General features: G+C 33.4%; 1 protein-coding gene across 4 annotated transcripts in view; it reads right to left on the bottom strand.

Moving 5' to 3' along the window:
- The window catches only part of LRRIQ3 (leucine rich repeats and IQ motif containing 3), a 416,288-nt gene that overhangs the window by 285,901 nt on the left and 104,715 nt on the right, over positions 1-25,672 (bottom strand). For all 4 annotated transcript variants that reach the window (XR_010117296.1, XM_063624032.1, XM_063624031.1 and 1 more), the window contains exon 6: positions 4,226-4,355. Coding sequence is in view for 3 of the 4 variants with exons in the window: in XM_063624032.1 (XP_063480102.1) it covers positions 4,226-4,355 (130 nt within the window). In the remaining variant the exon portion in view is untranslated. The remainder of the gene's footprint in view (positions 1-4,225; positions 4,356-25,672) is intronic.

Consider the following 25,672-nt stretch of genomic DNA (forward strand, 5'->3'; position numbering starts at 1 on the left):
TATAATTTACCCATGTAATAAACCTGCATATGTACCCCTGAACTTAAAATGATATATATATGTGTATATATAATTGGGTGTATATATAATTGTGTGTATATATATAATTGTGTGTATATATAATTGTGTATATATATAATTGTGTGTATATATAATTGTGTGTATATATAATTGTGTGTATATGTGTGTGTGTGTGTGTGTGTGTTAGTAGTAACTTATGATTTAGTAAAAAGAAATCTAAGCATAATAAAATACCTCTCAATTTCAAAATCTGTTGATGGGGCAGGAGGAAAGAGTTAAAGTATCTGTCCAGTAATCCACTCATTTTGTTTATAAAATGAGGGCATGTAGGAAGAAAAGAAGACTGTGATGTAATCTAATCGCCATACCAACTGGAACTCCAGAAAAAATAGAGAAATTATATTTTTCAGGAGAAAGACACCTTAGCTATTGCATGCCTTTAGCACGATGGTCCCTGGCTAAAGATTGTTTATATATATCAATATATATATATAATTGATTCCTTGTCTTTGCTATATATATATATATACACACACACACACACACACGCATTATATGTGTGTGTATATATATACATACACACATTATATATATATAACTATAAAATTTTATAGTTATATATAATACATATATACATTATATATAAAACTATAAAAATTTTATAGTTATATATAGGTTGTTAGGTAAATTGCTTGTATGTATATATATCTATCATCTGTCATCTATCTATCTAGTTATATATAGTTATATAATTTTTTAGAGACAGGGTCTCGCTGTATCACTCAGGCTAAAGTGCAATAGCATGATCATAGCTCACTGCAACCTGCAGACCTCAAGTGTTCCTCCTACCTTGGCCTCCCAAAACTCTGAGATTACAGGCATGAGCCACTGTGCCCTGCCAGGATTGCTTCTGTTAAATAAACAAAGAGTCTGTAAGGTGTGTTCCCTGGAAAATGTCAATAAACTACACAACCCTCTGGAAAATAAAATGAAAATATTTTGTAATGTAAACACTTGCCTCTGTTGGAAGTAAATTCATAATCCTCACTAGAGACTTCGTCTTTCCGGGTCAGAAGTGCATGTTCTCCAAGGGAAGAGAGGACCTAGAAAGCTACCCTTGATGTCCCAGATGTCTCCTTGTTTCATTTGAGTCTCTTGATTGTATCCTTGATGTTATTAGTACAATTTCATACTGAGATAAGATCTTTGATTTGTGTCATTCTAATTTGATAAGCCAATCATGTTAAACTGATTTATGAAGAAGAAAAAGGCACATATGTTTTGTATAACAATAAAATATCATTTAGACTGGAGCATGTTCAAGACTGAAAGGCACTGTTATACACCAGGACAACAGGCACTAACTGAGACTGTCTGGGGCCAAACTGGGACATGTAGTTATAGTACAAATAGCATGGGTCCCTTTCATTAGTGTATTTATCTAATAAATATTTTAAAAGTTTTGCCAACTTTGAAAGTCTAGGTGAGAAAATGGAATAATATGGTGCCATATGGGATTTGTAATACTCAGCAATATATTAATTATTCAGGCTGATCTTATATTAACAATATAAGGGTTAGAAAATACATAGAATAACATGTTTTTCCAGTTAAAAATTAACAAATCATATATTACTCTTAAGGGTAGTTCAATTATCACCATTATATTTAGCCACACAAATATCAGTGTTTAAGAATGGTATCTAAAAGTTGGAATTATGGTACTAGGTGATATGAATAGCACTCAAATTAATCTATACTCCGTCAGAAACATTAAGCATCACATATATCTCAAGTAAGTCTTATATAATGTCTAATGTTTAGGAATAGCTCAAGGAATGAAGATACAAAAGTGTGCAAGATATGTAATTGATAATACCAGAACCTCACTTACTGAGGTGAGCTTCTCTTGGAGATTTTAGAGGTAGTATAAAATCTCGTATATTAGCTGAAGTACGTGATTCTTGTTCTTATCAACTAATTTAAGGACCACAGATGGGCTTTGGTGAGCCCATGAACCTCCTAAAATTATAAATAAAATTCTTTTGTGATCATATATATATTTTTTTAAATTGAGAGATTAATTTTTTTATCATGTTCTTAAATTTCTTCATATTTGGGCTTGTGGACAAAGAAGAAAAAATAATCAGTGCTCAGGAGTAACAGTATCTAGGAAACAGGTCTACTGAGAGATGATCCATATTGTGGGACAATTTATGCTCACATTTATGCTCTGATTATGAAGAGATCTCTAGCCTAGTTGGAAGTAGGTACCTATTAGCAGACTGTACCATTTTGAAAAAGAATTTAATCCACAGTCATTCACTCAAATTCCCTTTACCTTAGAAGGAAGGAGTAATATCTAGAATTTATTATATCCAGAATTAACTTTGGGTATGAAGTTTTGATTATTCAAATATTCTGACCATAATGTTCTTTTATAATTCATATAAATATAATAAATTTTCAAAGTATAAATATAACAAAATATTGATAACACTAAAAATGCTTTTGGCTCATAATTTAGAATTTTTGATACTCAGAAGGTTGATTTCTTTCTTTCAATGCCTTGAGATTATTGAGAGCATAAAAATTGTAAAGTTTAAAATACATCAAAAGTGTTAAATATTGTCAATGTTTTTACTCCTTTACTTCCATTCACTCTTAACCTTCTCCAACATGGTTCCTATCTCTGCTACTTCGCTGAATTTGCTTTTGTCAAGGCCACCGTTGATATCGATGTTCCAGATTCAATAAATACTATTTAGTTTTCATGTTCCAAGACTTTTGGCCAGGGAAGGTGTCTCACACTTATAATCCCAGCACTTTGGGAGGCCGAGGCAGGCGATTGCCTGAGCTCTGGAGTTCAAGACCAGCCTGGGCAACATGGTGAAACTCCATCTCTACAAAAAATCCAAAAGATGGCTGTGCATGATGGCTTATGCCCGTAGTCTCAGCTACTTAGGAGGCTGAGATGGAGGATCGCTTGATCCCGGGGGTTCGAGGGTGCACTGAGCCATAATTACTCCACTGCACTCAAACTTAGGTGACAGAGTGAGACTGTCTTAAAACAAACAAACAAACAAAAAAATAAAAAGACCACACACACAAAGGCTTTTCAGCTGGCCTTCAATACAGTTGAATTGTCCTTTTTTTTAAAAAAAAAGTTTTATTAAATTAGTACATGTGTAAAATGGAGAACTGATGAAATAAAGCCACTGGCGATGAGGATCTAACAGAGTTTGACCAATTCATGTGCAAAGAAGAGAAAATCAAATGGGATAAAGACACCATCATGGGATTAAAAAAGAAAGATTTGAATGTTTAAGAATTAGGAGAAGCCCTTGAGAAAAATAAGACCTTCAAATGATTTTACAAAAGTGATTTTATGATTCTTCTGTGAAAGATAAAGAAAAGTTTATCTAATCATGACAAATTAATTTTATCAGAATAAATTTTGTAAAACAAAAACAAGATCACATTTAAAACTAAAATTTTATCAGCGATAATATAATATGCATTTTTATTCAACAAAAATGATTATGTCCAAAGTCTGAAAGAAATTTAATAATTTATAAAATTTAACTAATTTATAATAATTATTCTGATACCTGACAGATTTCCTGAAGGAGGTACAATGCTGACATGGCCATACAGTAACAAAGTGATCAGTTCAATGATTCTTGCTAACAAAAATTTCTCCTAATTCCCAACTTCTAACCCAAATGAGGTTCTAGATATCCATAAAATAACCTTCTGAATATGTATATTTAGAAAATATTGAATAAGATATGATTTTTTAACATTGCTGTAATATTTCTAATGGGAATAGAGAATACATAGAGAAAAGTGCACAAATCACAAGTGTATAGCTGGATGAATTCTTCCAAAGCATGTAACCAGCACACAGATCAAGAAATAATATTATCAAAATCCTAGATGCCTGTCTGTAATTTCTTCCAGTCACTACTCCCCTATGAAGATAATTATCATTTTTTAGCTCTTTATCCATGGATTACATGTACTCTTTTGTGTCTGGCTTCATTTGCTCCGAGATATGGATATTTTATCTAGAAGTCTCAACATATATTTCATAGACTTTTGGATTTATACTTGCAAATCAACATGCCCAATTTCTAATTACATTATTTACTCTTCATCAAAATATATTTATTAAATACAATTAAAAATTCATATAACTAACCTTTTTGAATGAGATATCTTGATGTTTTTGATTTCATGCCAAGATCTTTTGGTTTAAATTCACATAAAATAGATGAAACATGTTTTCTGTGTTCACTGGAATTTTTTAAATCAACGGGATAATATATATTCTGTGAAAATAAAATAAAAGCAATGACAATGATAATATCTCATGTGTTTTAGAGTTCTTCAAGTGTTCTCACATGAATTATACATTATCATGATTGATTTTCATTTAAAACACAACAACAAAAACCTGTGAGGTAGGTAGGGTTAAGAAAAAAATTTAAAAAGCTCCATTATGTATAATTTTAACAATCTGTCTTTCTACTAATATTGTACCTTGGCTAATGCTGTGAAAGAGATTGAGGGAAAGAGAGACCTGCCTGGAGAGTGCCGTGACAAAAGGAACAAGGGAAGAGGGAAAATAAGGAATAAACAAAGAGAAGCAATATAGTGCTCCCCAGAAAGCCTGAAGGAAGATTCAGAGTAATAAAGGGAAGGACAAAATTATTTCACAGAGCACTAAAAGGCAGTAACATGGGGGAGGAAAAGGAGAGACAACAACAGGAAGAAAGGAAGGGAGAAATGGGACCAGAATTATCACACGTTTTAAAACTACAAATGGGCCAGGCACAGGGGCTCAAGCCTGTAACCCTAGCACTTTGGGAGGCCAAGGCAGGTGGATCACCTGAGATCAGGAGTTCGAGCCCAGCCTGGCCAACATGGTGAAACGCTGTCTCTACTAAAAATACAAAAATTAGCCAGGTGTGGTGGTGCATGCCTGTAATCCCAGCTACTAGGGAGGCCAAAGTAGGGGGATTACTTGAACCCAGCAGGCGGAGCTTTCAGTGAGCCGAGATTGTGCCATTGCACTCCAGCCTGGGCAACAGAGCGAGACGCCATCTCAGAAAAAAAAAAAAAGAAAAAGGACAAATGGATCAGCTATGTGTGGGAAGAGTAGCAAGTAGCTTCATGGGGAACAGAGGCATTGTCAAATGTAAACTGTATAATATCTGTGAACTGGTTGGGATGTTTTAGTGACAGTGTTATCTATTTTCTTCTTCACAGCTCATCCAGGACTGTTATGGAGCTTTCATCAGGTTATCAGGGACATAGGCTCTTTCAAAATTCCTTTATCATCTCTTACTGTATCTGCATGGGTACTATCCTCAAACTTTTAGCCTGAGTGAAAATAGCTACTAGTCAGAAGTTGGAGGTAAAGGGAAATGACAAAAGGACACAGGCCATGTATCTTAAGGAGTTTTCCAGAGATTCTTCAAATAACTTCTGTTTAATATCTCATTGGCCCCACATCCAGCTATGAAGGGGAGGGTAAGGAATAACATATTTTGCTAGGTGTTTTGCTGCCTGGAATGAAATTTGGGCCCGTTACCATGATAGAAGAAAAGAGTAGATACTGGTAGGCAACCAATAGTCTCTATTATAGAGAAAAAGTTCAGAAGCTTAGATGAGGGTATGTGTTTATATATTTAAAAACTTTCTTGGGATATGATACTTTCTTTGGTAAGAAACACTGATCTAACTTCTGAAGACTCACAAATATTTAGTTTGCATAGATCTTTCTGAGATCTTTGCTTTTGTGTATTTGTTTCTGGAACATTTACACAGCGCTTATCATTTGCCATTGTGAAGTTCTTTATGGATATTAACTCATTTAATAATCACAACAACCATAAACTGAGCTCTTTCACATGAACATCTCATACTCAAGAGAATCAAAACCATATTTTTTTCCTCCAAATATATTAGTTCCTAGTGCTAGTTTCAGTGAATGGCACCACATTCATTTAAGAAGAAGAAAGTCAGGTAAACTCTCTGATATGTCACAGCTGACAGAATTTTGAAATAGAGAATTCATCCTCACATTTCCCCCAATACTTCGACCTGTTCACTTGTTCAAACCTCCTTTATTTGATAATTTAGAAAAGACACTTGGATATGTGCCTCAGTCCCCTGTATTTACAATTTTCTTAGTTTCTATTACTTAAATTTTATATGTGATATTCTCTAATTTACTTATCAAAAACCATTTGTCTCCAAGCAGTGACTCATAGGGTAAGGGCTTTTTAATTCTCATTATAGGTGTTAAGTATCATCTGTTCCTGGAATAAATCTGTTTTCATTTTTCATTTAAAAATTCTTCACTCAACTCTTACACAAGACAATTTCTATTCACTCTTTATGTGATAAAATCACCTCATTTTGCTAGAAACACAAATAAGTACTTTTAAGCTCATACATTCTCTTACATTTAAAAATTTTTCAATCTTGCCAAGGATAATTAAAATTTAAGAAGTCACAATAGCAAAACATATTGTCAAAATATGACACAATTTTAAGTAATGCTGCTTCTATTTTCATTTAGGCCCTGGTTTTTCTATTAGATAAGTATGACAAAATACAATGTGTGGCACTATTTTGCAATTCCAGTCTGTAACAACTCTCAATACTTTTTCAACCTCAAATTCTTCTGCAAGTCCTCTTCAAGTTACATCATCACTCTTGTATTTTCCTACTTCTAAGAATTTTGCTCTATTTGAAACTTCTCTCTGTTTCTCCCTCCTAACAATGCAATTCATCACATGTTGAAAATCACCTCAAATTGCATTTGAACCATAGAAATGTGTCATTTCTTTCTTCTATAGATCTCACTTTTATTCTACCCATGATAAAATAACAAGTATGTTCAGTGATCCTGTTTCCACTAGTACTTACACCTTTAGATGCCCCTGAAAAAAACAACTCTCCCCAAAAAAATCTGTCAAATTTGAGATATCTAAACTCTATCACAAATACAGTTAATTTATAAACTCATGAAATGTATGGGGTCAGAAATGAAGTAGACAGCTAGTTAGCTCCTTTTAGAAATATAGTTTCTTAGTTTCTCCTAATTATCCTTTCTCATGTATCTGGCTGTCATTGTCACGTTTTATAAAAATATTTCCTTCCATGTTTTTAGAAAAGAAGAATTCATGACAAAGGGTACATATATGACAGGGGAACAAATCTATAGAAAGATGATCAAAAGGTTTAAAGCTCTAAAGGAACTGAGGCTTACACAAACTTCAAAAGTAAAGAAATGGGCTTTTCTGTTACGTGTAATGCAAGAAGGGAAAGAGAATGTGTGCACTTACTGATTGATCTTTGAGATCATAGAGAAGGAAAAGTTATCAGAAGACTGGGAATGATCTAATAACGATCTTATTTTCAATAACAGAAATATATTCTATTAACTACCCTACTTTAGACTTAACACTGGTCCTCAATAATTGCAGAAAATATTTTAAGGATATTTGGTAGCAGCACTTAGTAAAGGAATAATAATCAAGGAATATTATAAGTTGACAATAAACTAATTATATTGAATACAATTTCATTTTTAACAAGGTCAAAATTAATTCAGGTTCAAATATTCTTGGCATGATAAACCTGTATTCAGCAGTATGTTTGATAAAATCTTTCATTACTTTTAGATAGAGATCAGAAATATTGAGTGACCATGAAAGACTGAAGATTAATAAATTGATGCCAAGCTGAAGGGAGATATCTAATGTCATGATACATGGTTCTGTTTTCAGCTCCATTCTGGTCAACTTTTATATAAATGAGAAGTAAAATATAAAAGAAATGCTTGATACCTTTTCCAATGGGATAGTAAAAAAAACAAAATCAATTAATACCAAACAAAAATCTAAGATAGTGTCAACAGCCTGGAGTAAATTAAGCAGATGAAGTAAAATAGAAATAAATATTGCAGTTGGGCAAAATATACTTAATCCCCAGGATACTTGATGGTGATTTAAAAACATGAGGGATAAGACATATTATATTATATTTATAAAATACGTTTTAGTTAAAAGTAAATTAGTTAGGAATTCATTATGTGATGTGACCCTAAGTTGTATTAAGCATTTTTTTGAGAAAGAGAGAAGCAATAGTTTTACTATATTCACTTCTGAAGAGCTATGTCAGATCAGGAAAACATATTTTCAGATGATTTTAGATAACCTGGAACAAGAATAGTAAGCAGCCTACCTACTGAATTATTGTGAACATAAGCCCTATATAAATAGGCTATAGTTAAATCCAGCATAGAGAAAAGATAAAGGGAGATTCATGATCCCTATCTCCTCCACTATCCATCTTCTTCATTTTGAAAAGTAATGCAGAAAAAAATAAATTTTTGTTCAACTCAGAAATACTTAGAATTTGTTCTTTAACCCTTCTTCTGAAACCTTATGTCTAAGCTGTCAGCAAATATTGGCAAGGCTACTTCCAAAATATATTTTAAATATGCTCCCTTCTCTAAATTTTCAGCTACTTCTCTATTCTACAGCTATCATCGTCTATTTCTGGTCAATCACAAATACCTCTTATTGGACTCTGCGTTCACTCTGGCTTTTATAATATACATTTACATTTGTCAATATGTAAATCCAATCACGCTTCTCTTTTAGCTTTAAATCCTCCTACTGTTCAAGATGCTAAGTCCTTTCTAGGGGGCATACAACATCATCAAAATGTGGCTCCTGACCACACAGCCCAACTCATCTCATGCTACTGTTGACTTGGTTTATTACAGTCCTGCTGTACTAAATTTCACGCAGTCCCTTGAACAAACCCCAAACAAAATAAGCTATTGCATGCCTCAGGTCCTTGTGTAAGATCTTTCTTCTGCCTGGAACACTCTCCTTCCCATAAAGTACACGGCTAGCTCCTTTTCCTTCAGGACTTAACTTTAAAAATTCCTCCTCAGAAAAACCATCCATAACAATCTTATGACAAATAGCCCTCCTATTATTCTCTATCTCAACATCTTACATGTTTTATTTATAACATTTATCACAATTTTGTTTGCTAACATGGGTTAAGATTTTTTTTTCCTAGAATCTAATCCACAAGGGCAAGGACTTTCCTTTTTTACTCAATGCTGAGAATGTTCTCTGACACTCAATAAATACTCAATCATTATTTGTTAAATGCTGAATGAATATAGCCAAAGAGAAATAGCAGAAGGAATGAGTGGAGATTTAGAAACTTCAGTTCAATATGATGTAAAACGAAGCTCCATTCTTTGGAGACAGTCCAACAACCAGAAATAATTTTAAAAGAAACGTATAGCTTGTATTTTCTACAGGACTTTGCCCCAATAACACATTCAACATTCTCTTCTTTTCTTCCTGAATTCTTTCACATCTTTCTGTTACTCCAAAGCTTCTCACTCAGCAACCCTTCACAGCTCTTGCATCTCTTAATACTGTTTATCATGATTCTCTGAATTTAGATTCTCTGAATTTTGATTCTCTGAATTTTTTGGTGTCTTAGATTCTCTGAATTTTTTGGTGTCTCTATCAATTTATCAATTTCTGAATTTGTCACATACACAAAAAGCATAAACATAAACATCTGGTAAAAATAATTATATCTTTAGTCGGATACATCTACCTGTTCTGTTGATTCTATATCACAAAAAAACCAAAACAGCATTAAAAGAGCCATCCGTATGTAATTTAGAGTGAAGAAGCTAAGAAAAGATAATCTATAATAGGTATAGAAGTGGGGGAGACATAAGTATATTAATAAATCTCATCTAATCATAGTAAGAATTTCTCAGAGCATTATTGAAAATTGGAATAGATTATCTGAGGAGCTATAGAGCTGTCCACAATTGACAAATTAAATAAGTACCTGGTTGTAAAAGTCAGATGGATTATTGTACTAGATATTTATTTTCCCAAGAGAGATAATGATTTATCTTTAAAAATTAAGGAGTGGTAGCAGTGGTAACAATTGCCTCTATATTCTTTCTAGATCAAGAGTAAACATTTTATACTGAACTCTGCTGTCTTTCAAATTCAAGGTGCATTTCCAACCCTTCCTAGTTTGAGTTTCCCAACTTAGCCTAGTTAGAGCTCTAAAAAATTGTAATTTTGTTTTCACATTCTGAATGATACAAATCAGAGTGCTAATCCAGATCTTACCTTTTCCAGATAATACTCACAGAGATTATACTAAAACACAAATAAAAAGAGTCGCCCTTATTTGCTTGAATGAAAATCGTTAGCTCTAGTGTTTGGCAGCACAGCCTCTCATTAGCGTAGTAAGCAAAGCCTTCACCTTAGGGAGAGGTTAACGTGTACAGCAATCCATGTATGGCAAGTAAATAGGGTTGTCCTCAAAGTGGGTAAACTATAGAGTAAGCACTTGGACTCTGCTTTCAATAGTAAGTACTGGCTAACAAGAAAAACCATGGAGAAAGGGGCATGGTTCAAATGGTTTAAAATGAAGTTTTACCAGAAATAGATACTAAAAAGTAACTCTAAAAAGTTACTTAAAAAAGATAACTCCTTGAAGTGACTGGCAGGTTTAACTACTGTTTGAAAAATTGCTACTATCCTGCATTTGATAACAATCTTATTTTATCTTAAGAGAGCGAACTAGAAGTGATAATACCCTTGATACGTGGGAGAGAATCCAAAAAGAATGGCCTGGATAAATAAACACAGGAAACATATAGTATAAATAAAAGAAATGTGACATTTCTCTTCTATACACAAAGTAGCCGAGAAATGAGGGCACCTGAATATTATATTATTCTGCAAGTGTCCAGTTTAAGAACACATGATGAAAAAGATAATAGAAAGCTTATGTTCCCTCAGTTCAAGAATGGTCTAATAGTCTAAGGTCTATCTTTACCAAGATTGGAGGCACCAATGTGTAAATTAATGATGCCTACTCTTAGCTACACTACAGTGGACACTTGGTAGTAGCCTTTGTAGAACCCAGTGAAAAAGAGATGTTGCAAACTTCCATGAGATTTTAGAGCAGGCTATAGTTTCAAATTGAGGAAAAAAACAATGCTAGTTTGTGTATTGTAGTAATTGATACTAGGTGGAATAAGTAAAATAAAGGACATGGGGAAATTTCAGAATATATAGTTTTCATTTTATTTGAAAATCTCTCCAAAAATATATTTAATTAATTTTTATTTACACTTCAATACAATTCTATTCACAACCGTATTTTTCTAGTACGTGGATTACATTATCTAGTAGCTAACATATTATTAGTAATGATTAAAAATAATTCTATATCTTTATCTAAAGATCTCATTTTAAACAGAGTATAACTCTCCCTTAAATAATTAATATCATTGTTTATAACCTTCAAAGCATTTGTTGCATTCTACTTTATAACATAGTTATGTCCATTGGTCACCCCTAGTAAAAATTACTCTCTCTGAGGACTGAGGTTGTGGTTTACTTATCTTGATATTTCCGCACCAGTTTGATTGTATTCTTCAATTTGTTGTATTGTCAAGTCACAAATAACAAAAAAGGATGATAAATTTGATTAGTTTATTCAACAACTATGTATTGAATGGCAGCTATATCCATGGCATAATATTAAACATAGGCACAAAGTTATTATTAGTAAATATTTAAATTATGTCTTTTTCAAAATGTTTCATAATTTACTGATTATTTCCCTATGTAGATGTGAAAGCAAGAAAAAAGGCATTGAAAGTGAGAAAAACATAGTAGAAAGCATAGACTAAATTCTTAAGCTCCTGATAAAAATCTGCATTTTATTAAACCTCATGTTTTAGGTCAATTAGTTACGATAATATTTTCAATTTATAAATCTAATCATTTTAATGAAAGAGACATATGTATATGAGTAATATGAGTTTACACTGCTTAAGTAATTTGCAATTCTGAAAAGTTCATAGGGTCATGTAAAATTTAATGATGGGCAATAAAATGGAATTTTCAAGAGTGAAATCCTTTTTTCTTAACAATAAAATACATAGCTCAAGAGTCTATATTTCTAAGTATATTTGAACAATGTCTATATTTATGAAAGATTTAGAAAAAAGCCACAAATGGAGACTTGCCAATATTTTATTACTGATTAGTTAGCTCTTACTTTACCTAAACACCTTAAGTAATCCAGCAATTTAGAATTTATATGTTTTAAGTTTGAGTTTGAATCTGGGGAGGGATTTGTATTTTTTCATGAGAAAAATGTCTCCTATTAACAAAGTAGCTATATATACATAAATTACATTTCTAAAGTAAGGCATATTACAATCTACTCGCATGTACTTTATAAACACATACTGATAAATTATGAAATTGACTCAATAACAATTACTTGAATAATATTTTCTAAAATTGAGGTTTTATCCCCCTGCAACTTGGAATAATATATTCATTTTAGGATTTCAGAATATTTCTTAAGTGTTACTTCACGTAAGTTTTTATTACAATACTGAAGCCTAAAATGACTGTCTCAAATGCAGTATAGTTATGTTTCTTCTCCGCCAAATGCCACATGTATCTCTAAAACTTCAGGGACTCTTTTTATCAAATGATGGATTATGTAACAAGGCAGAAAATACACACACACACACACACACACACACGCACGTGCATATTTATGTACATATGTATCTCCTGAGGCTCAGTCTCAGTAAACTGCTATCACTCACCCAAGGTAGGCAGTCTGAAAATTCTACAGCCTCAGTACAAATCTTAGTCTGTTCCACTCCACATTGTATTCAGCACAGCTTGCTTAACAACTTTATGCCTACTGCTCAGATCAGAAATATTTCAGCCACTGCCCAAATGTTAATTATTTACAAGACTCCAATATTCCGGGGACTGGATAAGGTGACTCAAAATTGTAGTTGGCAAACTATTTCTACCAATAGGCCTATTTTAAGTTCTTAAGCAATTAAGGCAAGTGTTGTCAGAATCTTGTATATTTTACTTTTTAAAGGCCTTAATATAAAGAAATGCCTGCAAGTGACTATAAGTCTCTCTGGGCTTTGTAGGTGAATTTTGTCAGCAAAACCCAGGCTTATATGGAGTATCTAAAAAACTATCTTAAGTAGACCAGAGAGCATCAGTGTGATTCAATAGTTAATATTTTCCTTCCAAGTCATGCTGCCTAAATAAGTTTTGAGAAAATTCAGTGCTGTTGATGTATAGGTAAGTCATAAAACACAAATCTTTGTCATTTAAAGCTTAGACCAATATTGAAATACATCGAAATAGCCAATCTCTCTTACATTGAGCAAATAAAAATTCATTCTAAGTAAGTGGTAAAGAATGGTGCTTTTATTGATCTTATTATCTTTTTCATTAGAAAAGGATGAACAGCTTAAAAGATTTTGCATTAGCAGTCTCTGCAAAGCAATTTTTATGATGGTATGTTTCATTCAATTTAAGAATTGTAATGTTAGCTTTCTTATATGAGGAAGGAAATAATATAATGAACATTTTAATGCAAGTTTTAAATTGTTAATAAATGCTAGCTTGAGTGAATTACTAAGTGTATTTCTCTTTTCAACTTTACACTTATCTTGTGTGTACAGCTGATATCCCTAGTGTCCAATCAGAGACAAGTTTTCATCCTGTTGTCCAATGAATGATGTGCATAATTCCTTTTGGCACTGATGAGAGATGAATACACACATCCAGCCCACTTCAGTGAAAATTGACCCATAATTTTTTTTTATCCTGAAGAAAAATACAGTAATAAAGTTTAAAGATGGAAAAAATACAGTTAAACTCTTGAGGTGTACCATTAGTTAACAATAATCGGCAAACATTACATTTTGCCTGGAGGACAGTGAGCTCAAGATTTGCTTTTAGGTGCTTATGAATTCTAATAATCATGGGTCTCCAAATGATAGCAAGAAACCTAAACATGTGAATTTTCACATTTCAATGAGCTCAAAAGTTAAAATTCAAAAGAGCAGGCATACTTTTTAATTATTTTCTTCTATCTCTACTGTCCCCAAATATTTTTCTTGTGAAATGAGTGTATGCATTTCTGATAAATATTTAGCAGTTGAGAATATATATTTATTTCCCACAGAAAGACAAAAAGTGCAGATCTTATGTAAAATTCCAATGCTGTCTCTCTAGTAGTATTATCAAGATAATACCAGAATTCTAAGTTTAAGGGGAAAATGATTTGGCATACTGAGGCAGACTAATTGTCATATATACCAAGTATTTTACCTCTAATAGTAGTAAAAAGGAACATGCTGTAAAAAGTTGTTTATCCACCAAAACATTTTAATTTTCTTTAATAACCCTTAAGAATCTACTATTCATTAATTTATCTATGTGATTTATTTTTGGTTGGTTAAGATCATCAGCCTATAGAGTTTCCAGAATAATGAATTTCATTATAATGACCACAGTACTGGTAACCCTCTTACTTTATCTATCTTTGAAGGGTATTCCAAGTTCTACTATAACAGGACTGTCAAGAAAATCAGTTTTATTTCTATAGCTCATAACTTTATGTTTTATTCTTTGACTTGCATCTTATAATGTTAATGTATTTTCTTTCAATGATTCCCTTCAATCTTCCCACCCACATACAAATATCACAATGATAAGCAGATTCTGTTAGCTATTATTTTATATTAGGGCAGTAGAATAATGTTTTCACAAAATATTTGAAAATGATTATGTGATTTATAAGTTGTAATTCAAAACAATATAAATAGAATTTGGATTATACTTTTTAAATGCAACAGATACTATTTTAAATAAATAAATAAATATTTTTTGAGTGCATCCTATGTGCATATCACTATGCTAAGTACAGGGTGGCAAAAAAAAATAAAACACAACCTGCCATAAAATGGCTAATATTTTTAGTGTAAAAATGTTCATATAGAATAGTCACCTTAAAAGGAGGTCGAATATAAATAAATTTAAATAAAGACATACACAAATTAAACCTGAATAAAAAATCAGAGAGAGACTAATTTCCCCTAATACTAAAAGTGATCTTTACTAAAAGAGAATGAATCTTCATTCTGGATGACATCAGAGACTATATTATTTTATTTACCATTGCAAGTTGAAGTGAAGAGGAAAAAGATAAAGAGGTACAATCTTGGAATAAATTATTTTGAAATAAATTGAAGGAGTTACCAGGAAGGAGGTTTTAGCCTGGGAGCCCAGAATTTAATTTAAGGCAAACGAACAAAGGCTTTTTAGTGCCTACTTTAAGATAGCATAATTGTAGAAAGAAGGCAGTGTGCTGGAATGGAGGTGAAGTAGAGAAGGACATATAGTGATGCTTTTTTATGTCAGACCTGTCTGTGAAAAAGAAGACTTTGCTCTCAATAACTGACTGATTGATTCATAGGCACTAAGATCAAACACAGTTAATTCTAACACACAATTCTAATAATGGAATCTCTCACAATATGCAGCCATGGTTTGCTTCTGAGAAAAAAGCTGCTGGTAGAAATAATGCTCCATCTCTGTAATCACCCTCTCCATCCTTTGGAGCTACTAAATCAACAGACAGAGACCCCACTCTCTTTCCAGTTCTAGTACCTGTGACAGGAGCTATTTAAGTGTCTTCAGACCAAAATTTAGAACTCTTCATAAATTTACCTCTGTGAACAGCCTAACATATAATGCTTGTAATTAGGTTTTTACCTCATTTTGAGACTTCATCACCCCTTTCTGCCTTTGCAATGTTTCCCAGTTTCTTCAAACTTGACATCTGCCTTGAGCCATTTCCTAAGCCTCTATTCTACCTATCCAGTCTTTAGTCCGAATTTTCTTCTTAAGACAATACTTCAGCATGGTGTCTGGGATTTGATACCTGATGACAGATTCCATTAACTGACTTTTAATCTTAACCCTGTCCAATTTCAATGTTGCTAAATGTTTCATGCCAGTTGCTCAACTCTTTTTTTTTTTTTTTTTATGAAAGAGTAATTTTTTTTTTTTTATTATACTTTAGGGTTTTAGGGTACATGTGCACAATGTGTAGGTTTGTTACATATGTATCCATGTGCCATGTTGATTTCCTGCACCCATTAACTCGTCATTTAGCATTAGGTGTATCTCCTAATGCTGTCCCTTCCCCCTCCCCCACCCCACAACAGTCCCCGGAGCGTGATGTTCCCCTTCCTGTGTCCATGAGTTCTCATTGTTCAATTCCCACCTATGAGTGAGAACATGCGGTGTTTGGTTTTTTGTCCTTGCGATAGTTTACTGAGAATGATGTTTCTTGCTGTGTGGACAATGAATAGAGCTTACAGTACTCATTGGATACCAGACTGACTCTCTTTTTCTAATTCCTAGTGCTATAACCATTCTATCTCCTGTACTGTCATACTAGCCCAGTCCAAATTCTTCCTTAGTTTAACCTATTGTGTTTTAATTAATATACCATCACCTGTGAATCTCAAGATAAAGTATATGTTTAAGTTTTAATATGAGTAATAGGCTAAAAGCTCTACAAGTTATCAAAAGATTGAGCTAATTGGAAAACATCTTAAAGAAACTGGGAGCATGAGTTAGGCAGATGTAAAAGAGTAAATAACACTTAATTTACATTAGGAAAACATGAGGCAAACAGGTAATAATGGACAAAAGACTAAAGAGAATGGTGGACAACAAAAAACAATTAAACGGTAAGCCAAAACACCCATAAACTCCTGTAATCTATAATCCTATTATGCTCCTTTATCTAGACTCTAGGAAGTTTTCTACACTTTCTTGTCGTCTGTAACATTTCACCACCTACAAAACTTTAGGCTGATAGGTGTAAGAGCTTACTCTTTACTCTTTACTTCATATCTTTTTTTTTTTTTTTTTTTTTGAGACGGAGTCTCGCTCTGTTGCCCAGGCTGGAGTGCAGTGGCGCGATCTCGGCTCACTGCAAGCTCCGCCTCCCGGGTTCACGCCATTCTCCTGCCTCAGCCTCTCCGAGTAGCTGGGACTACAGGTGCCCGCCACCACGCCCGGCTAATTTTTTTGTATTTTTAGTAGAGACGGGGTTTCACCGTGGTCTCGATCTCCTGACCTCGTGATCCGCCCGCCTCGGCCTCCCAAAGTGCTGGGATTACAAGCGTGAGCCACCGCGCCCGGCCTCATATCTTAATTACAATTAAATAGCAATCCTAACATTTGGTTGCTTATATGGAAGATTAAATAATAAATGTTACTTGTTTACTCCAAGTATTTTGATAAATATTATGCATATAACTCCACAACTCCACATATGGTATTAAAATATATAGAGAGAGCTTTTATTGCCAAATAATCATTTTGAGTGCTCATGTGAAATTAAAATGTTCATTAACAGCCCTATCCACTTGTTTCCACATTTTGTCTCATATATCTCTAGGTTTAAGATAATTTCCTTTCCATTAACACATTTGCCAAGCTAATTCTCACTTCCACAGCTTTGATCATATAGTTTCCTTAGTTAGCATTTTCCTTTGTCTGTTCTTCTGAATATTATTATTTAAAATTTTATCTTTTTTTTTTTTTTTACTTTTTGGCTTTCATTTTTGTCAATGATCCACCACAGAGTTGGTGTTTAATTATATAAATGTATTGGTCTCTATTTCATCTGTATTCTTCTATTACCTTATCTAAAATGCTATTTCATAAAAAAAATCTACCCTTTTTAATTAACCCATCGCATGTTGAGGTGAAAAAAGCACGTAAGAGCATAGAATGTGAAATTTTTAGCTAATCTTTAGTACTCATGTAAAAACAATCTGTGTCGATATCTGTATTGATACTTATATCTATAAATTTGTGTCAGTACCTATCTATTGACCTTTAAGTATATGAGCAAAACTGATTTTTTAATTATAAAGATCATCGTATTTGCATTATACTATGTGGCCTAACAGTGGGATAAATCAGTATTTCTACAGGTAAAAAAGTCATCAGGCCAGGGGCCGTGGCTCACAGCTGTAATCTCAGCACCTTGGGAGGCTGAGGCAGGTGGATCATGAGGTCAGGAGTTCAAGACCAGCCTGGCCAATATGGTGAAACCCTGTCTCTACTAAAAATACAAACATTAGCGGGGTGTGATGGCGCCTGTAGTCCCAGCTACTCGGGAGGCTGAGGCAGAAGAACTGCTTGAACCCAGGAGGCAGAAGTTGCAGTGAGTGGAGATTGCACCACTGCACTCCAGCCTTGGCAACAGAGTGAGACTCCGTCAAACAAACAAACAAAAAACAAAAAACAAAAAAATCAATTGTCTCTCAGTTATTTGAATATTCTTTCCATATGTCAACTCTCAGAAAGTAACTCTCCACATAGATTTCTATCCATTATGAGTCTAAAAATTACAAACATTTCATAAGATTTTTCAAAGAAAATAACACAACATTCATACACATGGGAGGAATTATTTGCATGTTAATTTCTGAAATTTATTATAATGACATAAAATGCTTACATTTTAGGATAATAGATTTAAATATTAAGCATAAAACAATAACAAACTATACCATTGAAGATTCTTAAGATTATTTGTCCTTTAGTAGTAGCATACCTTTTAAATAATATAAATTATTCAATGCCAAAATTATATATACAGACATACATATCAATAAAATAGAACTTAGAGTCCAGGAATAAATCCTTGAATATAGTCAATTGAATTCTGACAACAGTACCAAGATAATTCAATAGAGATAAGAAATTTTTCTCAACTAATGGTAGTGGGACAAGTGGATACCTACATGTGAAATAATAAAGTCAAACCTTTACCTCACACAACATCAAAATTAGCTCATGATAGATTATAGGTCTAAATATAAGAGCTAATACTATAAACTCTTAGAAGAAAACATAGAAAAAAATCTTTGAGGCCTCGACTGAAAGAATGGTTTCTTAGATATGACACAAAAAATAAAGGCAACAAGAAAATATATAAATGTAAGTTTACCAAAATAAAAAGCATCTGGGATTTAAAGAATACCATTGAGAAAGTGAAAAGACAGCCCATATAATGAGAAAATAACTTACAAATTATATATGTGATAGAAGATTTGTATCAAGAATATGTAAAGAATTCTCACAACTCAATAATAAAAAGATAATCTATTATAAAATGATCAAAGGATTTAAATAGACAGTTCTCCATAGAAGATATACAAAGGGACAATAAATACACGAGAAGATGCTGGCATCATCAATTGCTAGGGGAATACAAATTAAAACCACCATGAGATTACTTTGTATCCCGTAGAACAGTTATAATCATAAAGACATAAAATAACAAGTATTGGTTAGGTTTTGGAGAAATCATAACTCTCATGTATTTATCATGTGAGTGCAAAATGGTACAACTGCTATGGAAAACTGTTTGGCAGTTTCTCAAAAAGTCAAGTGTAGAATTACCATATCATCCAGTAATTTCACTTTTAGGTATACCCAAGAAAACTAAAAACATATATTCATTCAGAAATTTGTACATGGATGTTTAGAGCAGCATTTTTTTTATTATTATACTTTAAATTTTAGGGTACATGTGCACAATGTGCAGGTTAGTTACATATGTATCCATGTGCCATGTTGGTGTGCTGCACCCATTAACTCGTCATTTAGCATTAGGTATATCTCCTAATGCTGTCCCTCCCCCCTGCCCCCACCCCACAACATTCCCCGGAGTGTGATGTTCCCCTTCCTGTGTCCATGAGTTCTCATTGTTCAATTCCCACCTATGAGTGAGAACATGCGGTGTTTGGTGTTTTGTTTTTGCGATAGTTTACTGAGAACCATCATTCTCAGTAGAGCAGCATTATTAAAAATATCCATAAATTAGAAGGAACTCAACGAATGAATGGAAAAACAAAATGTGGCATATCCATACAATGGAATATTATTGAGCCATAAAAAAATAAATGAATTGTTGATAAATGTTACAACATGTTTGACATGAGATTTGGGAAGTGAAAAAAAGTGTTTCAACATGGATGACTCTTGAAAACATTATACTAAGTGGAAGTAGCCAGACATAAAATAACATATATGAATGATTCCGCTTATATTAAATGCCAAGAATAGACAAATTCATGGAGAGAGAAAATAGATTAATGTTCCCAGGGGCTGGAGAGAGAATTTCTAATGGGTATGGGGTTTCTTCTGGGGAGTAATGAAAATTTTATTTAATTAGTGATGATCGTTTCACAAATTTGTGAATATACTAAAAACAACTGGAGTGGACACTTAAAAATGTTTTATTTTAATGGTATGTGAATTACATCTCAGTAAAGATGTTTTTAAAAATTGTGAAGTTGGCAATGTAGCTTCAGTAGTGTTTCTCAAAATTATAACAAAATGTAAACAATGGGAGATACCAAAAATAATTAACATAATAGCAAGAGACCTGAGAAAATTATTAAAATTTTTCAGGCAATTTAGGATTCACATTTTCAAAAACTATAACACTTTTTACTATTTCTAGTGGTAACTCAAGAATGTAAAAAGAAGCCAAGTAAATATGAATTTTACTATGTTTTTACTGTTTGATAAAACTGAAGCTCAAAATAACTAAAATGCAGAAAATAACATATTTATCATTAATTACTAGCTATAACACTTCCAGAACTTTCATTTAAACTTGGTAATAGGATCTTATGCATTTTCTCTCTTTGGGGATCCAAATATAAATTATTTGGTGGCATCTACAGAATTATAATAAATCAGGATTCAAGATAGACTAGTCAGAATGGAAGAAAAAATCTACAAAACAGTTTTTTTTAGTGATATAAATGCTTTTAGAATTTGCCTGTAGAAAGAAAAAGTCTTGACAATTATTAGGCTTATATTCCATCAAATCTTAGGAAGTAATGTACAACGTATACTGTTCATGGAAGTGCTAGGAAGATGAGAAAACTATGAGAGAACTTTAAAACTTAAAAATAAATTATAAAATCAACACAAAGTACATCAGATTTAGTATTTAAAATACAGCTAAAAAGAGAGAATGATTATCAGGTCAAAAGAAGACTGTGCCAGAAATACTTAGTAATGGAAATAAAATTTGGAGAGTAGAGACATCCATAACCACGACTGGTAAATTCGGACTAATTCTCAAGTTTCAAAAAGCCCTATGAAAGGTTTGTTTAGGCCGGGCATGGTGGCTCACATCTGTAATCTCAGCACTTTGAAAGGCCAGTGTAGGAGGACTGTTTGAGCCCAGGATTTCAAGACCAGCCTGGGCAACAACCTTGTCTCTAAAAAAAAAATTATAATAATAAAATTTAACTTAGCTAGGTGTGGAGGTGTGTGCCCTTATTCCCAACTACTAGAGAGGTTGAAGTGGAAGGAATGCTTGAGTCCAGGAGGTCAAGACTGGAGTGAGCCATGAATGTGCTACTTCACTCCAGCCTGGGCAACAAAGTGAGACACTATCTCAAAAAGAACAAGTAAATACGTAAATTAAAATAAAAAAATTAAAAGTCTTTTGAAAATTAGGAAAGAGCTACCAAGAAAGCTAGGACTTATCAGGTCAAAATTTAAGAGAAGGCAAGATCCTCCAGAGGTAAGTCCTCAAAGATGCTTTTGTTCTGATAAAATTTGCAGATCAGGAATAACTTTGGTGGCTCAAGGAGATCAGGAATCAAAAATCAAATCCCATGTTCACCAAAGCAGAAGATCCTGTCCATAGTGAGCTGGAAACTCACACAGCTACAGCATGATACAAGTAAACATGGAATAAAACAGGCTGTAAATTAAAATGATACCTGAATAATCCATAAAATCTCAAGATTTAAATTGTACCTTGGTCAAATATTGGTGGTGATTCAGTTTCTAGTGGTAGAAAATGGAAACACTATCTGGAGGAAAGTACCTTCATTCTAAGGCCCCAAATTTTCACAATTGATATTTCAAATACAATGAGCAGTACACAAGACCTGAGGTATCAAATGAACATGAACAAAGACTATAGAGTTATTCTGCATATTATTTTTCAATAAAGAATGTGCAATTTTGATATATCTGCAGGAAAAGAACAAAAAATTAAAATTTATTGATTAAACATAGCTAACAAGAAAATTAGTGAACTGGAAGAGTAGTTGAAAAAAATTTCAGAAAGCATCAAGGAGAAACCAAAAACAAGTGAAATTCAAAGAAGAGAAACAAGAACCATAGAGAATACAAGTTTATTAGTAAAAAGTAACAAACATCCTATAGCAAGATTTTTGACATCAGTGCAACCTAGCTTTTCTTTAACTGTCTCAGGTAAATAAATGTCTTAATAATTCAAGTGGGAAGTATCTATGTTATTTTATAATATTTTATTATAACATTCTACTTCCATTAAATACTTTCTTTACTTCTTATTTTCTATTGCTTTGCCAATTGCTTTCCATACCTACTCTGCAGCAAAGACTTATATTTGTTCTTTAATATTGGTTTTCCTTCACTTTCATAATAGAATCTCTGATTTTTATCTGGGCACATTTCTGCTTAAAATAATGCCTACATATTTCAGCCTTCCTTGCAGCTGAATGTAATGATAAAACCAAAATCTAGCTAAAGATATATTGTGTGGCATCATTTAGAAACCTTACTTAAAACACAACTACAAGTTCCCTCACACTTTTATTTTCTATCTCTTCCTCTTTCTTGATGGCTGGAGTGTGCATGTGATGGGTGGAGTAAGTGCAGTCATTTTGGGTCATGAGGTACTATTTGACAGGAGGTCATGTGCAGAAAAGCAGGAAATAAAAACAGTCAGTCACTAAGTACTGAGTGAAATAGTTCCATAATATCAGTCCTAGACTGTATACCTCTGGAGTTTTACGTGAGAGGTGAACAAACATATTAGTATCATTTTAGATCTTTATTATACATAGCTGAATCTAATTTAAACTGATAGCAATATGGTAGCTGGAAGTGGGATGGTACAGATGAAAGAAATATAAAACATTTGACACTACCTTAGTACAGGAGATTGGGTGACCAGTGATAAGGACTCAAGATATTACAGGCTGAAGAGCTGGTGACCCTTGTTATTATGGCTTCAAAACATTTTCACTTTGGAAGGCAGGCTACATGCTGACTGAGTGTGTTCTGTTACAGAAATTGTCAAACAAATACCATATTTGAGTGTGTCTTAGATGTTACTTGTAGCTTTTATTTAAGTCTTTTGAGAGAAAAAAAAATCTGGGTTATATCTAGCCAGGCTGAAATAAGAGATGGAAATAGAATAACATTTTTGATAAGGCAGGTACTCTTTGAAGTCTGCAAGTTAAGCTTACTGAGATTCTAGTGATTCAGGGCCTTGTGTAGATGAAAAAACCAACATCTCGTTCCTCAAATTGAAGCCGTTACAATAGGGGACTTCAAAGCAGAAATAAGACTTATATACAAAGGTGTAAATGTCTGCAGGAAAGATGAGATTAAGAATTTTGTCTTCCCTCCAACACTCATTGTTTCAGAAAGTTCACCTATGGTCACTATCATTAACTTGGAAGAGAGGAAAATGAGTAGAGAACAAAAACCAGTAAGTGAAAGATCAGAAGCTTCAGGATTATAAACAATGTCTAAACAAGATCTTTCTACTTGCTTAACCATAGAAACTACTGACATCAAATACATCAGAAGCATACAAAGTTTTTGAATTAAATGTGTTACCAAAAAAAATTAAAGTCTGTCCTAAAAATACCTGTGGTTCTTCAATCTCTATAGCAACCCACAGGCCCCTAAATCTATTAAGACTATGAAACTCCAACACTCAGGAGGAATAAATTCTCTAATACCTAATTCTGATGTTGCCATAAATATGAATAAACAGGTAAGATGTTTTCACAGGAAAATATAGGGGATTTTCCAAGTGTGTTTACTCTATTTCAAAAGAAGAGAGTGTTTACTATTCCTATCAGACTGATTTGATAACTGCTATGGGGGCAGAAACAACTGTGTTTCCCTTTTCCAAATTAGAGTTGTATTATAGGTATGCTGTTTCTATGCCACTTTATATGCTAGGTATGTATAAGGTGAATATTTTATAATTTAGCTATAGGTTGCTAGACTATGAGTTATATCTTGTCTAAGTGAAGCAGACTGGACATCTACCAATATAATAGTTGGAATTAAGTTTAGCTGCAAGTAGTGACTTATTCAATATAGGAGTACTTCCATCTCACATGAATATCTGAATGTAAGAAGACCAGGGCTGGTATGAAAACTGCAATTTTCTGTTATCCAGGATACTTCCAAGTTTCCACTCATATATGGCTTTCACTCTCATGGTCCAAAATGAAGTTCCAAGCCACAGGATGAAGGAAGGCAGAAAGAAGAGACAAAATAAATTGCCAACTGTCTTTTGGGGACATTTCTCGGAATCTGCCGAATACTTCCATTCATGACATGGTTTGATGAGCTGAATAAAGGGCTGCCAAATCATCTATGTCCTAATCCCCTGAACCCTGTGAATGTCACCTTATATATTAGTTGGGTGGGGCTTTCATAAAATACCATAGACTGACTGGCTTAAAACATAGTCTTTTTTTTCTCACAGGTCTGAAAGTTGGAAGTCCAAGGTAAAGGTTCCAGCTGATTCAGCTTCTGATGAGGGCTGTTACTGGCTTGCAGATGACAACCTTCTCACTATGTCCTGATATAGTCTTTCCTCAGTATGTGCACATGGGGTTGGGGGAGGGGGAGACTCTTAATCCTATCAGGTCAGGACCCCATCCTTATGACCTCATTTAACCTTAATTACTTCTTTAGAGTCCCCATCTCCAAATATAGCCACACGAGTTTAGAATTTCAACATATGAATTTTGAAGGGACACATTCAGCTCATAACACTTTATAGGCAAAAGGATATTTGCAGATTTGATTAAGGATATTGAGATGAGTTGATTATTGTGGTGTGCCTGATAAAATAATAGGGGTCTTTGTAAGAGGGAGGCAGGATATTAGAGAGGATGTAGGTAAGAGATGAGTTGACAGAAGCAAGAGGTTAGGGTGATGTGAGGTAGGGGTCACAAGCCACAGAATATAGGCAGCTTTCAGAAACTAGACTAGGCAAGAAAACAGAGTCTGCCCTTCGAAAAACATCAGCCATGTACATACTTTGATTTAATCAAGTAAAGCCAATTTTAGTCTTCTGGAACCATAAAGGAATAAATTTATCTCGTTTTAAGCCACCAAATTTGTAGTAATAGAAAACTAATATACATGCCAATACTTAATTGCTAGAGAAGCTGAGAAATGCAAATTAATCCAGACAGCTAAAATTTGGGGATGCTATTAGAGAGGAAGAGAGATATGATAGATATTAGAGAGCAAACATCACTTACTGCCACAACCAGAAATTATGGAATTTTTTCTGACTATTATAGTGACATAAGCTTTTAGGTTTGCTCCCTTTGGTAGAGGCTTTGTGTTCTGTTTTTGGAAAGGGTACATGCAAATGTTTGAAATTGTCCTTCAATAGTCATTCCAATCTTATTCTACAATAAAGGAAACTCACGTTTCCTTTATTGGGCATTTGGATGGCATTTGGATGGTCTGAAATAACTTAGCCTCTTGTAGCTATGGGCCCAATTTGTGGGGCCTACCAGATATAAGCAGAGTGTTGCAGGGCAGCTTCTAGGAACTTTCCA

The sequence above is a fragment of the Symphalangus syndactylus genome, chromosome 12 (assembly GCF_028878055.3).
Source record: "Symphalangus syndactylus isolate Jambi chromosome 12, NHGRI_mSymSyn1-v2.1_pri, whole genome shotgun sequence".
In the NCBI taxonomy this organism is placed as follows: Eukaryota; Metazoa; Chordata; class Mammalia; order Primates; family Hylobatidae; genus Symphalangus; species Symphalangus syndactylus.